Source organism: Poecilia latipinna, unplaced genomic scaffold, assembly GCF_001443285.1.
Source record: "Poecilia latipinna isolate Pla-1442-1.1 unplaced genomic scaffold, P_latipinna-1.0 Scaffold1682, whole genome shotgun sequence".
Lineage (NCBI taxonomy): Eukaryota > Metazoa > Chordata > Actinopteri > Cyprinodontiformes > Poeciliidae > Poecilia > Poecilia latipinna.
The window spans coordinates 97,733-111,191 of record NW_015114298.1 but is presented as its reverse complement, the minus strand read 5'-3'; the positions used below and the strand labels follow the sequence as shown (position 1 = coordinate 111,191).

The 13,459-nt window shown below is 37.9% G+C and overlaps 2 protein-coding genes across 3 annotated transcripts in view; one reads left to right on the top strand and one right to left on the bottom strand.

The window, feature by feature from the left end:
- Nucleotides 1-3,278, bottom strand: part of poc1b (POC1 centriolar protein B) — a 37,255-nt gene extending 33,977 nt beyond the window's left edge. Inside the window, exons 1-4 of one of the 2 annotated variants that reach the window (XM_015060049.1) lie at nt 2,976-3,278; nt 1,975-2,059; nt 487-658; nt 167-346 (exon numbers count right to left, since the gene is read on the bottom strand). In XM_015060049.1, the coding sequence (XP_014915535.1) occupies nt 167-346; nt 487-658; nt 1,975-2,059; nt 2,976-2,990 (452 nt within the window). In that variant the 5' untranslated portion in view covers nt 2,991-3,278. The remainder of the gene's footprint in view (nt 1-166; nt 347-486; nt 659-1,974; nt 2,060-2,975) is intronic. The other variant, XM_015060050.1, reaches the window with a different exon arrangement.
- Nucleotides 3,279-3,977: 699 nt separating this feature from the next.
- On the top strand, nt 3,978-13,373 carry cep41 (centrosomal protein 41). Its single transcript, XM_015060054.1, has 11 exons — nt 3,978-4,092; nt 4,383-4,446; nt 5,996-6,043; nt 6,185-6,246; nt 6,488-6,560; nt 7,011-7,155; nt 9,494-9,657; nt 9,728-9,795; nt 9,896-10,010; nt 11,243-11,458; nt 12,278-13,373. Exons 1-11 carry the CDS (start codon nt 4,060-4,062, stop codon nt 12,394-12,396), a joined length of 1,107 nt encoding a protein of 368 aa, XP_014915540.1. The 5' UTR covers nt 3,978-4,059; the 3' UTR covers nt 12,397-13,373.
- The last annotated feature ends 86 nt before the right edge of the window (nt 13,374-13,459 follow it).

Here is a 13,459-nt window from a genome sequence, read left to right as displayed (position 1 = left end):
TTTGTTCAACATTAGCAGAATATTGACAAAGTTGCACACATTTGTAATGGAAACACGGCTATGAAAAGTGAGGAACACACCGTCAGTGGAGACACAGTCAACTCGGCTAAAACCCAACCAGGCATGAACAACGGAGAAGAGGCTTAAGAGGTCGACACTTCCATACCTGGCACAGCGGACCCAGTTGGTGTGCTGGCTGAGGGAGTAGACGTAACACCGCCGTGGGACGCTCCACACTATAACCGACTTGTCATCAGACGCAGTGACCAGGCTGTAGCCATCATGGGAGAAAGACACACTGCGTACCGCGGCGGTGTGGCCTTTCAACACCGAGGACTCTCCTTTTCTATCCCAAACACACAAACAGTTCAAGTCAAATCTGCTTTAAAGTCCAAATTGAACATTCATGTACCAAGGTTTTAGATCCCCATTCTAAATGTGAGAAACAAAAACTGTGCAGATAAAATCGTCAGCTATCTGGCTTACAAGGAAAGTGTCCACAATCGAACCGTTCTGTCTTTGGACGAAGAAGCCAGCAGACGCCCGGACGGGGAGAACTGCAGCCCCGTGACGGTGTCCTGGTGCCCGACAAAACGAAAGGCCCTCGCCTTTGGGGCCAGGTTCCAGATCATCAGGGTCCTATCCACTGATCCTGTAGCTAGAGGAAGAACAACAGAAATCGTAATCGGGAAAATATTCGCACAGATATACAAAGCTTTGAAGAAAACAGTCAGCGTTATAACCTGGATATGTTTTGAGAGTTCATAAAAAATTAACTCAACCTGGGGAATTTAACTATGCTTTAAAAATATAAGACAAAGCTGACAAAACAAATTAACCACAAACATCAGGTGGCCACTTCAGACTTGCAAACTGATGAAAGCAAATTGCATACTTTTCCAGAATATCCAGAACTTTGTGGGAAAATTAAAAAAACTCCATCATTTAAACAGGTGAGCAAAGTAATTGATGATCAGTTAATTAAAGGGGCAGTACTAAGTATTTTCCAGGCTTATAATGATACATTGTAGCAAAATCAAATAACTTTTACCTTCAGTTGTTATAAAAATATATAAAATATGACTTTAAAATATGCTGCTGGCTAATCTGAAGGAGGTGAGTGGGGGAGTCTTTAAAGTTTTGATTTTTTTATTTATTTTTTTTCTAAACGACTTCTCACCATCGTTCCATTCCACACATGAAGATGCATGAAAGCATTTCAGAATGTGATAAACCATGGACAGTTTGCTACATAGAGCGGTGGTGTCCAGACTATTTGTCATGGGGGACGAAAATTTCAAGCTGAAAGTAAAAACTGAATTATAATACTCATTTGTAACATTGCAAAAAACTATTTTTTCTTTTTACCTTCTCAACAATAAACTAAAAACACTATATTTTAACAAAACAAAGCAGTCCGATTTCTGTAGAAAATGTATCTGTAAGTCATCAGAACAATGAAAAGGGTCTCTCTCACTCTTACTTCATTTAGCCATGTTTAATAAATGGGGGTGCCCACGTCTGTTTGTGGTCCTATTTATTGTCAAATTACATTGAAAGGACAAATGTGATTGGTAATAGACTACAATTTACATTTCACATTTAAGGAATTTTTAAAATTCACCTATCTTTTCTTGAAAAGTCTCCCATCCTTAAAACTGCACCTTAACATTTTTGTGTCTCCATAAGCTGTCGGAGCTGCCAAATCAAATTTATGCCATTCTTGAACTGTGGTTGAGGGCCACACAAAATCATTCCTAGGGATACAAATGGCCACGTGCCACACTTTGGACAACCCTTATGTAAAATACTATTGAATAGTACTTGAGCATAATATAATTAGATTCAATGAATACCACTTGAGTACCATGCTATCCTGTGGTAAATTATTTTCCATCAACCACACTATAGACAGAGATAAAAAAATGAATTAAACTTGAATACAGTAAAGCACGTAAATGTATTAGCATTTACCCAGCTGGTTTTGGTTTGGATTGAAGTCTGCACAGGTCACAGCATCTTTATGTCCCCTGAAGTGTCTCTCTAGAAACGGATCGTCCTGTGAAGACAAAGACCAGGGACAGAAATATCAAATTCTGACTAGTTTTCCCCTTTCTTTATTAAAATTTGCATTTCCCCGGTTCAGCGATGTACCGTTTCACTCAAAAGTGTACACACCAGTGTTCAAAATCAAGTCTCAGGGACTTAAAGAATGACAACATTATTTTTTTTTATTTTGGCCCAGATTTTCTTTGTATAATTCAACAGAAAAACAAATAAACAAAAATCTTAATTCAAAAACAGCAATAATCTGATTGGATAAGTATTCACAACTTTAAACCAATACTGAGTCCAGACCTGCCTAATATCTCCCAAAACTTTGTTTAAAAACGTGTTACGGACTTAAACTTCTAGCCTACAATTCCAAAATATATGTTTGGCACAGCAGAAACACCAATGTGTGAACACCCTGCTCTCACTGAAGCATGGCGGTGGTGGCATCATACTCTGTAATTGGCATTCTTCCCATTAAACTACTCTGAACACCTGTCAGTTTTATGTATAGATATTAAATCTATAGAGAAAGTGTTATTCAAGGATTGATAGAATATCTGCAGCTCATAGTTAAACCGTCAGGCCAAATATAAACCAATTATAGTTTGCTTTACTTCACACCCAGCTGTGCTGTTCAGCCTTCTTGTGTTAACACTATTTTAATTCATAACATGGTGTTTGTTTTCAAACAAACACCATTGTCGCGTTCATATCGGTCACATTAAAGTGATTGTCATGCACGAGAAAGTAAAAGCGGAGTTCCATGGACTTATAAAGATGTTCCTGACAACTCCTTTCTGGAAATCCTCTTAGCGTTGACAGAGCTAGCAAACTTCCTGCCCGCCACCGGCGAGAGTTCTCCGTGTCTGTCCTAACTGCTCACCAACCTGACAAAAACACACCCAAATAGGGCCACTCACCAGAACAGATCCCATTTTAGACAATAACAGAGCGAACTGACGTTATCTGGTGATTTGAACAGACCCGCTGCACTGCTCCTCCATGACTGTCAACGCAGCGCCCACAATGACCGCGTCAGACCTGACAGGTCGAGTCCAGAGAAGGAGAAACGTGATGCTTTTAAAGGCGAGTCAAGGAATCTTCGCACTGACACATGGAGAATGTAAAGACTTTTCATGTGTTACAAAATTCTTGTTTTCCCTCTCAAATCATAGATTTAAATCCAAAATAAGCGGCCTGGCACCGGGCTGCTTTATGTCGATTTAGTTGAAAAGATTCGTTCGCAGTATCTATTTCAAAGTGGGAAATTTCCGTGCCCCAGCAAAACATTTAATTGCGCAAAACTGAAGTCTTTAGTTTTACTTAAAAATACGTTGACAGCCCTTGTATCGTCAGTTAATTGTACTAATATTTTTAACACTGTTTCTTAGGTTCTTTCAATAAAAAAAATATCAATTAAATTCAAATGTACTTTATTAATCCCAAAGGGAAATTAAATTGTAACTCATTAATTTAGATTCTTTAAATAATTATTGAAGATCGAAAGACATATAAAGATATATCAAAAGATGTATTTAATTGTTATTTTTAGTTCTCTGGTGATTTAACTAGAATACACGCACCTAAAATTAATATTGTGTCACTAAATAAAATATACAATCAAAAATGAGTTTTCTAATAGAGAAAAAACAGGCGCCCTGTCTTCCTAATGCTTCGTGTTCTTTGGTTGAAATAAGTGATATACATAATCTTTTTATGATAATATTTGTATTGATTTTATCATGGTACCAAGTTACAAAGTTAATTAACTAGTTTTGAAAATATTAATTGTGTAAAATCATTGTTGAAAACGATGAACCTTAGAGACCGAGGCGACTTGAATGCCGCACGTCATAAAGGTGGAGCGTCTTTCGCTGCTTAGCAACTGGTCAGACGGCTCCGCGGAGAAAGCAATGCTGTGATTGGCTCCTGGATGATTTGTAGCGAATCAACATTGGCTTTACTGAAGGTGGAAGTTGCTGTTTAGTATTTCGATTTGAAAATATGTCGCTGACTCGGGGCATTGGCAAAAACGAGGTAAAGTCAGTAAATGCAGGTTACTTGTTTTTTTAATTAAACAAACAAGCATAGACCTCTCAGTTAAATCTCTCGCCCACACCGCAATTATAGCGGCGAACTGGAAAAAACATAACGTAGCGAAGCAAGCATGCTAACAAGTTAGCTAGGTTATGTTTCCATATCAACGGTAGCTCACCGTTAGCTTGATCATATTTAATAAGCAGCTGGGTTTCTCCCCAAAATGCTCTGATTTAATGTTTTGTAGCTAATGTAAGATATTAAACAGCTCACTTCTCTCCTTTACACAGTACATGAAGAAAAGGATACCCAAAAATGAAAAGTATGCCCATGTCAAAACCAGGCTGGACACAGGTATGTTAACCATTTCAGATGCAGAATGCAGAATGATATGTTGTGGTAAAAAAAAAAAATCTAATTCGCTATCAAAAGAATAAGGACAACATAAAAATATATTTATTAGATATTTTTGAATTTTTGTACTCCAACTTTAACACAACATATCCGTATTATATTCGTATTATATTTTTTTAGTTAACAAAACAAACAAAATTATAAATCTTCAGTGCAACAACACTAACTAGATGGTGTTCGGTGTTCTGGCAGAATTTTGGAATTTTTCTGTCTTTACAGTTTGCAGATATTCATTTCATCCCTGAACTTTATTTCTGCCATATTAGTCCTTTACTTTGACTGGGCCGCTGTGTGCCCCTGATTATTTTCTTTTTAAGCGTCATGGTTAACTATGGTGCTGTACTTGGAATCATTGGCTTTGTAATAAAAGCAGTTTTGGTCACAATTCAGTTTTTAGGCAGATTGCCTCTCATTTGCTCTTTTTTATATTTTTTGTTTGTACCTCTTTGTCCTTTTTTGCTATATTTTGAGCACTGCACCTTCTGACTCTGTAGTGAATCTGCCTAGACGTTCTTCCCTGTGTTAACACACCTGCTTTCCCCAGACTGTCAAACGTCTCCTTTTAATGGGGTTGTCACACACATTGATGATCAATAATCTGTTGCATTTCTTTAGCAACGCCTTGCTGCTACTTTCCCCACTTATATGGAACTTAATTTAACTTTCTGTCCAGCTTTAGGTTTTGTCTTTATTTGATTTGATTAAAAGAAGTGGCACAAATTTGTGGTGTGCTCTTATGGTTAAATTGAAAAGATATTGTGAACCTGATAAAGACCAAATTTTATATATCATTTCCTGAGATATAAAACTGTGGAAGCCTGTTTCTTTCATGAAAGAAAAAATAAAAGTCGAACAGAAAGTCAAAATTAAGAGCTTTAAAGTCATAATAACAATAATAAATGATAATATTTAATTTATTATGATATACTTTATATATCAAATTTAAATAAGTCATAATTTAGATTTATTTCAGAAAGAAACAATTCTAAATTATTTAAGTTTGAAATAATTTCCCACAGAAATGCATCATTATCGCATAAATATCACTATAATTATGTAATGATGCTGAATCTTGTAATTATAACTTGTAATTATAACTTTCTAGTTATGACTTTCTGTCTCAGAATCATTATGTTTGATTTCATAATTATGACTTAAATCTCATAATTATGATGTTCAATCTCATAATAATGAGTTTCTGTCATTTTGATTTTGAATTTCATAATTATTTCTTTCTCAAAATTATAGCTTTGTATGAAACATTTAAGACATTGAAAGTTGATTGTGACTTTTTTTTTTTTCTTGCAATTATTACTTCCTGAGGGACTTATTTTTTCTTTCATGGCAGGAATGGGCTTCCATATTACACCCAAGAATTGAAAGAGAGGCTTTTTTGTAAAGCAACTCTGCATTTTCTGTTGCTTCTCCTCTCAGAAACATTGATGGCTTTCTTCTTTTATTCTCTCCATGATGCTGCTGTCATCTACAGGATGGAGCAAAACAAAGTACATAGAAAGACTGGAGGAGATGAGAAAAAGTAAGAAACCACATTTTGATATCCAAAAACATGTTTTTTTTGTTTTCTTTTTTATGTTTACATTAAAGCTGAGTCATTAAATCTTTACAATTTACTAGACACATTTTTTTTATTATGTTTCTTTGTCCTCCTCTATTTAAGACTACAGGTATCGAAAAGGCGAAATCTTCAAGAGGTTAAAGGTGACGACCTTTGCTCAGCTGGTGAGTATCAATGCAACAACAGCTGGCATACAGACTCAGCAGAGGCAGTTTGTGTTTTTTTATTGAGGTGATAGAATGAAAACATTGAATTTGTTGTATTTTTGGACCTTCATAATTGATCAGATCAGTTGATTGATAAGCTGCAGACTGATGGCTGTATATTATTATTTTTTCATAGCTCCCTGCAGGCATGATCTAGTGTGCGTGTGTTTGTGTGTGTGTGTGTGTGTTTTCCACCCAGGTACTTCAGGTGGCTTCTGTTTCAGATGGGAATCAAAACAAGGTCAATGATGAATCAATCAACACCCAACAAGGTAACGCTTCAGGCTACCTGAGTAGGGATGAGCTTTTAATCGTATTATCACTTATCGTGAAAAAATTCTTATCACAATACAAATGATGATTTATTGTTGTCTCGATAAATTTCAATGAATGACTTAAAGAAACAAAACAAAACTGATACTATTATCCATAAGAGCATCAGTAAATATTAGTAAATTTGAAAATCTGATGAAATACAGTTATAAATCACACTTCTTTAACTAAACACTGTCCTCAAGAAGCCTGTTTCAAATGGAAATATTTTTCTTGAACAGTTCTTGTTTGTGGTGCTGTGAATAATAACCCGCTACAAGAAGTAGTAAATGGCTTTTCAAACATTATTTTTATTATCATCACAATAGTACCACAAGATAGATTATTAGTCCACATCGGCCACCCCTGATGTGGAAGTTAGCGCCATGATGTCTCAAACTGCCTTGCAGACGGTCTGTCAGTCGTCTCTGAGGCAGACCTGGAGTGTGAGTCTGAACGGGTCAATGGCTTGTCGCTGGAGCTGCCACTGTCGCAACAACATGAAGCAGGAGACCGCAGGGACGGCTGCCACACTGCTAGGTCAACACTCCTCAGGTAATGAGCAACCTATAGGGCAGGGGTCACCAACTCCAGTCCTCGAGGGCTACCATCCTGTAACTTTTAGATGCGTCTCTGCTCAAACACACCTGGATCAAATAAACTGCTCGTTTCCAGCCTATTGCAGAGAGGAATGAATGTTGGTAGAGGGAATTCAGACATTTTGGAGCAGAGGTAAATCTAAAAGTTGCAGGATGGTAGCCCTTGAGGACTGGAGTTGGTGACCCCTGCTATAGGGATAGGACTTTACCAAACCCTACTGTGATTGGTCGAGCCATGGCAGACCTACAGGTTTTCCCAACTTCCTCCTCGCAGAGCAGCTCTGTCCTGCTGCCTCCCCAATCAGCTCCTTCAGACTAGCCAGCAGCAATTAGCAAACACCTGGTGGAACTGTGCATCTGCTGAGCTCATTATAGCAGTGAAATGATGTAAAAACTTTGCTAAAGGGCTAATACATGAGCCATGTTGTACCGACTTCCTGGAGTTTTGTTGTTTCAGAAAAAGCGTTTTTGAAAAAAAATAAAAAGAGTTTTTAAAGAGACAGAGACCCAACTTCAAGGTGGTAAATTACAAAGTAAAATTTATTTTATGTAATATTTTATGTATACAGCATTTTGTAACAACTGAAGGTAACACATTTACGTTATTGTGATATAAAATTGCACCATGTGGCTGGAATATATATAATATTGCCCCTTTAGTACACATATCTTTTAGGTTTGGCTACATTTTCGAAAAGATAAATATTAAAAGTCCTACTAGTGCCATGTCTGCAAAGTGGGCAGACATTGCCATAAAACCCAAATATTCAGTGTCACACAGCCGTCCCTGTGTGATTGAGGTTGGCCCTAACCTGTCAACCTCAGTCTAAGCCACCATATGTCTGTAGCTTTCGTGCAGCTCTCTTTCAACAACAGAATTCCCCAGTGGATAGCCATAAACCTTTCTCAGAAGCTTCCTCACCTACCCATTCAGCTAGAGACTGTGTCCCAGGAGAGTAACTCTATCTGACACCTGAGAGGGTGACAGACTGGGCCGCTGTAATGCTAGAGCTGCTAGGTCAGCGTCACCTTGTGGGGAGAACAGATGGAGACAGGATGTAGAGCCGTTAAACATACATAAAGGGGGAGGCGGGGTGACCTTCTGTTTCATCCTATGACTCACTTCTACAGCAAAGTTTCAAAAGGTACAATAACACCTGCGTGCACTCTCTAAACGGTGCGCTCTGCTGGCTAGAATTTATATGAGAAGCAGATTCTATTGTTAAAATACTAATCTGTAAGGAATGATGCAAACGTGGAAGATCAAAGCTTTTCTTTGGGTTTTATGCAACTTTTTTTAAGTCTGTCGCAATAATTAAATTAATTGCGTTATTATTTAAAACAAGCGCAATAATTCTCCATTTGCATAATTTCCTCTTTTCTCTCTCTTTCTACCAAAGACATGACGACAAAAGTCTTCAGTGTGGACCTTTGGTCTCAACTAGAAACTATTTTTTTAAGGACATTTATGTTGATGGAGACTTCCTAATTTATTTTATTTGCTGTTTCTGCTGTTTGTTTATTTTGGATATTTCTGTTCATTATAATTAAAATTTATTGAGCTTTGAGAGGGCTACATAGTGGCGCAGTTGGTAGCACTGTTGCCTTGTAACAAAGGTTCTGAGTTCAATTCCTGGCCCCGGTCTTTCTGCATGGAGTTTGCATGTTCTCCCTGTGCGTGGTGGGTCTCTCCAGGTACTCCAGCTTCCTCCCACAGTCCAAAAACATGACTGTCAGGTTAATTGGTTTCTCTAAATTCTCCCTAGGTGTGAGTGTGTGTGTGCATGGTTGTTTGTCTCTGTGTTTCCCTGTGACAGACTGGCGACCTGTCCAGGGTGACCCCGCCTCTCACCCGAAACGTTAGCTGGAGAGGCACCAGCACCCCTCCCAACCCCACTAGGGACAAGGGTGTAAAGGAAATGTCTGGATGGATGATCTTTGAGAATGTCCTGACATTGTTATGCCATGGAAAATCATCTTAAAAAAACAATATTATCGCTTATCACAATAACTTTTGGGACAATCTATCGTCCTTCAAACATTTTTTTTTTTTACTTCAAATTTTCCACATTTTATTATGTTATAACCACAACCACCAATGTGTTTTATTGGGATTTTCTGTGATTGACTGACATGAAGTGCATAATAATGGAGAAGTGGGAGGAAAATATAGCTGACTTTCTGTCAGATAACCTGGAAAATACCTGAAAGACATTTCTATCTGGGCTGTTTCAACACCTGAACATTCTCTGGTCTGAACCTGAAAAGCTTCTGCCTGGGTTGTTTCCTCTCAGCGTTATCAGCGGCATTGGAGAGCTGAACGTGGAGGGAGCCTATCAGAAGACGGCAGAGTCCGTGTCCAGCCCCTCCCCTGCCGACATGCCCTACCCAGACTGCCCCTACCTGCTGCTGGACGTACGCGACCGCGACCAGTACGACCGCTGCCACATCATCAGTGGTGGGTGGTGGAAACATCCCCTCTGTTCAATAAAACCTTTTCTATTTCTGATCCTCTGCCTTTTCTACAGCTCACAGTTTTCCCATCGCCATGCTGTCTCGAACTATGAATCCCTACACCAAGGAAGTGCTGGAATATGTATCCTTCAAAAGAAAAAAAAACAGGACTGCATATTTATTTGTATTTTCCCCTCTATGTTATGGTGTATTTCCATTTGACACCTTAACAGAGTTTGTAGAAAAATGCTCTGGGGAAAATCATCATTGTCTACGATGATGATGAGAGAATAGCCAGCCTGGCAGCTACCACCATGTGTGAGCGAGGCTTTGAGAATCTCTTCATGCTCTGTGGGGGTAAGAGCTGGCAATCTTCTTATCTTTCACAAAACCAAACTTAGTCTCAAAATTACTGGTACACTGCAAATTCTTACCAAGTCTTTGTGGTCTACTTTCATCTGCAAATGTCCTACCACATTGGAGATATGACCAAGCTAATTTACAAGTGACTTGTCAGCAAGATATAGGAGCTTGTTTGAAGTCAATAATTCTGTAACATTGATGAAAAAGTTCTAGTTCCACTGGCAGATCATTTCACTTATAATATGGAGAAAAATGTCTTGTTATAAGTGAAATAGTCTACCAGTGAAACTAGAACTTTCCCAGTTATAAAAGCAACTTTTGAATCAGTTTCAGTAATGATGGTTCTTTGCTGGGTGTCTGGTGGCTACATCTTGCACACATTTCTTTATACTTATTCATAAGGACTTTGATTTCCATTCATTTTTCATTTATTTCTATAACCTAGCCCTAAGCCTAACCTAATCCACTCACCTTAGTTCAGAAACTAACTGCTAACCCCGAAATACCAATTGTTACGACAAACAATGAGCTGGTGGGCCCCACAACATGGTATGTGTTAGGAAAATAGTCCTTACAAACACACACACACTTTTCTTTTCTCTTTCACATTCTTAGCACATTCGTTGAGTCTTTCAAGTAATCATTTTTTCTACCTGCTTGTCCAGTTACACATTAAATAGCAGACATTCTGTAATTTTTTTACACATTTTTGTCACTGAACATTGACTTTCCAAAAGCAGCTTTTCAGGAAATGATTGTGCAGTTTTCTCAACCAAGCAGAAGCACATTTAGTCTCTTAGTAAATAAAAATCTTTACTAAAGACATAGCACAGACATGTGATGGCTGTTCATGTGAGATCCTGATGCACTATCAGTGTCAGGCTGCCTGTCATTAATGAGTTAGACCTAAGCATGAATAATTACCAAGCAAAAAAAGATTTATCTCTGCATCATCTCTTATGCTGTAGATCACTATGTTCTTTAGCTTGACTGTGACTAATATGACTAATAACCAGCAGCTGTTTCTCAAGTTCCTGTTTTCATAAACATGCAGCATTAAGCGATTCATGAGCAGGCATTTCCTTAAGTATTATTGTTTTTCATTCCATTTCTCAGTTTGCACCTCCTTCATCTAATTATCGGATTCCCCCGATCCTAAACCAATATTTTGGTTGAGCAATCTTCATGTTCAAGTGCCATTGCTTTTCTCTTTCTTCCTCTCCAAGGTCTCAAGGTAATCGCCCAGAAGTTTCCAAGTGGAATGACAACCGGCTCCTTCCCAGAGTCGTGCCTATCCGCTTCCAAATCCTCCAAGACGAGGAAATTGTCTGTGGCCCGGCAGTCGGCGCAGGATGCCGAGAAACGCTGGAGGTTTACGTTGGACGAGCTGGATAAGATCCAGGAGCAGATGGAGGAGCTGATCATCTCCAGTTACTCAACCAGTAAGAATGAAACCAGTCAGAAACTAAAAAATAAAATGAAATAAAGAAACTGAAGGTACAATTAGAAATGTGAGAGTTAGTGGAAAGCATTTAGAAAGACTTACTTAACCCTTGTATTTACAAATGGTGTCCAACCGACCGCACACTTGTATCAGTTGCCTCAGTCCTCAAGGGTTAAGGTCTTCAGTACAATTATAATTTCTTGTGCAGAGTTTGAGTTTATTTTAAGTTTTTGAGCCACTAATTAAGTGTGTACCATTCCGATTTTACCTGGTACCGATTAATATTATTATGAATTATTTTTGCTCTTTTTGGCTAAAATGTTGAATGCAGCCTTTGCATATTGTCACCTTCCTAAAACAACTGGCCTAAGTCATTTTTGCCAAAAGTGTAGTTTTTTTGTTTGTTTGTTTGTTTGTTTGTTTTTTTTTTTTTGCCAAAATCACTTTTGGCATAAATTGACTTAAGCCATTATTTTAGGATGGTGACTATGTGTAGATAAGATTAGTGTATAAGATCAGTTTCTCATGTAAGCATCGACCAATCTCCCAAACTGACTGAAATTGAGACCAATTTCTTGTCCAACTGATTTATTGACGCATTTCTATCTATAATGGTCGGATAAAAATTAACTTGTGCATTTATTAATTTGCCAAAATGTAAAAAGCCTTGTCTACTGTAAAATTTTGCAGCAGATTCTCTATAAAATTCAAATTAAAGGTCAAATTTGTAGGGGATAAAACAACTTTTTGCCTAAAGGAACTTAAATTTATGTTGTTTGTTGATTTTTTTTGTTTGTTTGTTTGTTTCGTCCTTTAGGTCAGCTGTCCAGTCGCACATCATCCAGCAGCGGCCGGTCCACGGCCTCCAGCCATCAGAGTTCCTCCTCAGCCGACAAAAAGAGCTCCAGAGTTCAGAAAACCAGACCCTGGAAATGACCTTCCACCTCTTTGCCCCTCTGCCCCGCCTCTCCTCCTCAAACAACAAGCATACCTCCATCAGAAAGCCTCCTCAGAATTTGTGTTGACGCTTCTGGCTGCAGTGAGCAAACCGATTCCAAGAGGCGGACATTGGCTTCCAATGTTGCTGCTTTTTCATCACTACTGCTCATTTTATCCGCAAATAAATGAGCTTTTTTGCAATTTTGGAACAAACCATCCCAACCACAGCTGATAAGGTAGAGTACTCATATATAGACTTAAAAATGAAATTTGCTGTCAAAATATAACCAAAATGTTCCTTGATGTCTTTTACCTGTTTAAATTACTATTCTGTATTTAATTATTTTATTTTTTGCATTGTGCCTCATCTGTGAAAAAGGCGTGTTTGCACTCTAATTCTAATTCTGCACTCTAGTTCTAATCTGTAAAGATTCTAACAGTTTTTTCTTTGTTCAGATTTGGCCTTTCTAAAACAGTTTCATTAATGAGTGTTGAAGGGAATCAGGAAAATGCTGTGAATTACTGTATATATGTTTTAATAGAGCCTGACTTGGTTGCTTAGAAACATTTAGCTGTTCTTTTAGTGGTTTGTAGCACACTTCCATAAACATACACCACTAGCCTTGATGTGCAATAGCTGCAGCTGTTTTTGTGGTTGGAGTAACACTGACTGACTGACTGACTATCAGGATTGACAAAAGGTTTTTTCCGTCATGCAGTATTCATTATCTGGGGCCTTTGTGCGTTTGTTCACTTTTGTCTTTAGTTCTATTCTCTGTAAATACATTCACATTCATTCTTTGCAGAGCGCATTTTATTAAAAATCTGAATTTCTTCAAGCCTTTGTTGCAACAAGTGATGTTTACCTTAAATGAAGTGGTTGCATAATTTTATTCATGAATAATGAATCTGACTTATTTTTTTTCCTGGAACATAATTGTTTCATTGCATAATAAACACAATGTGAAAAAAAATATTTTAAGAATCTTATTTCAGCATTGAATAGACTATCTGCTTTGACGTTGACATTACACCTTATCAGGATAGGTTTGAATTATAA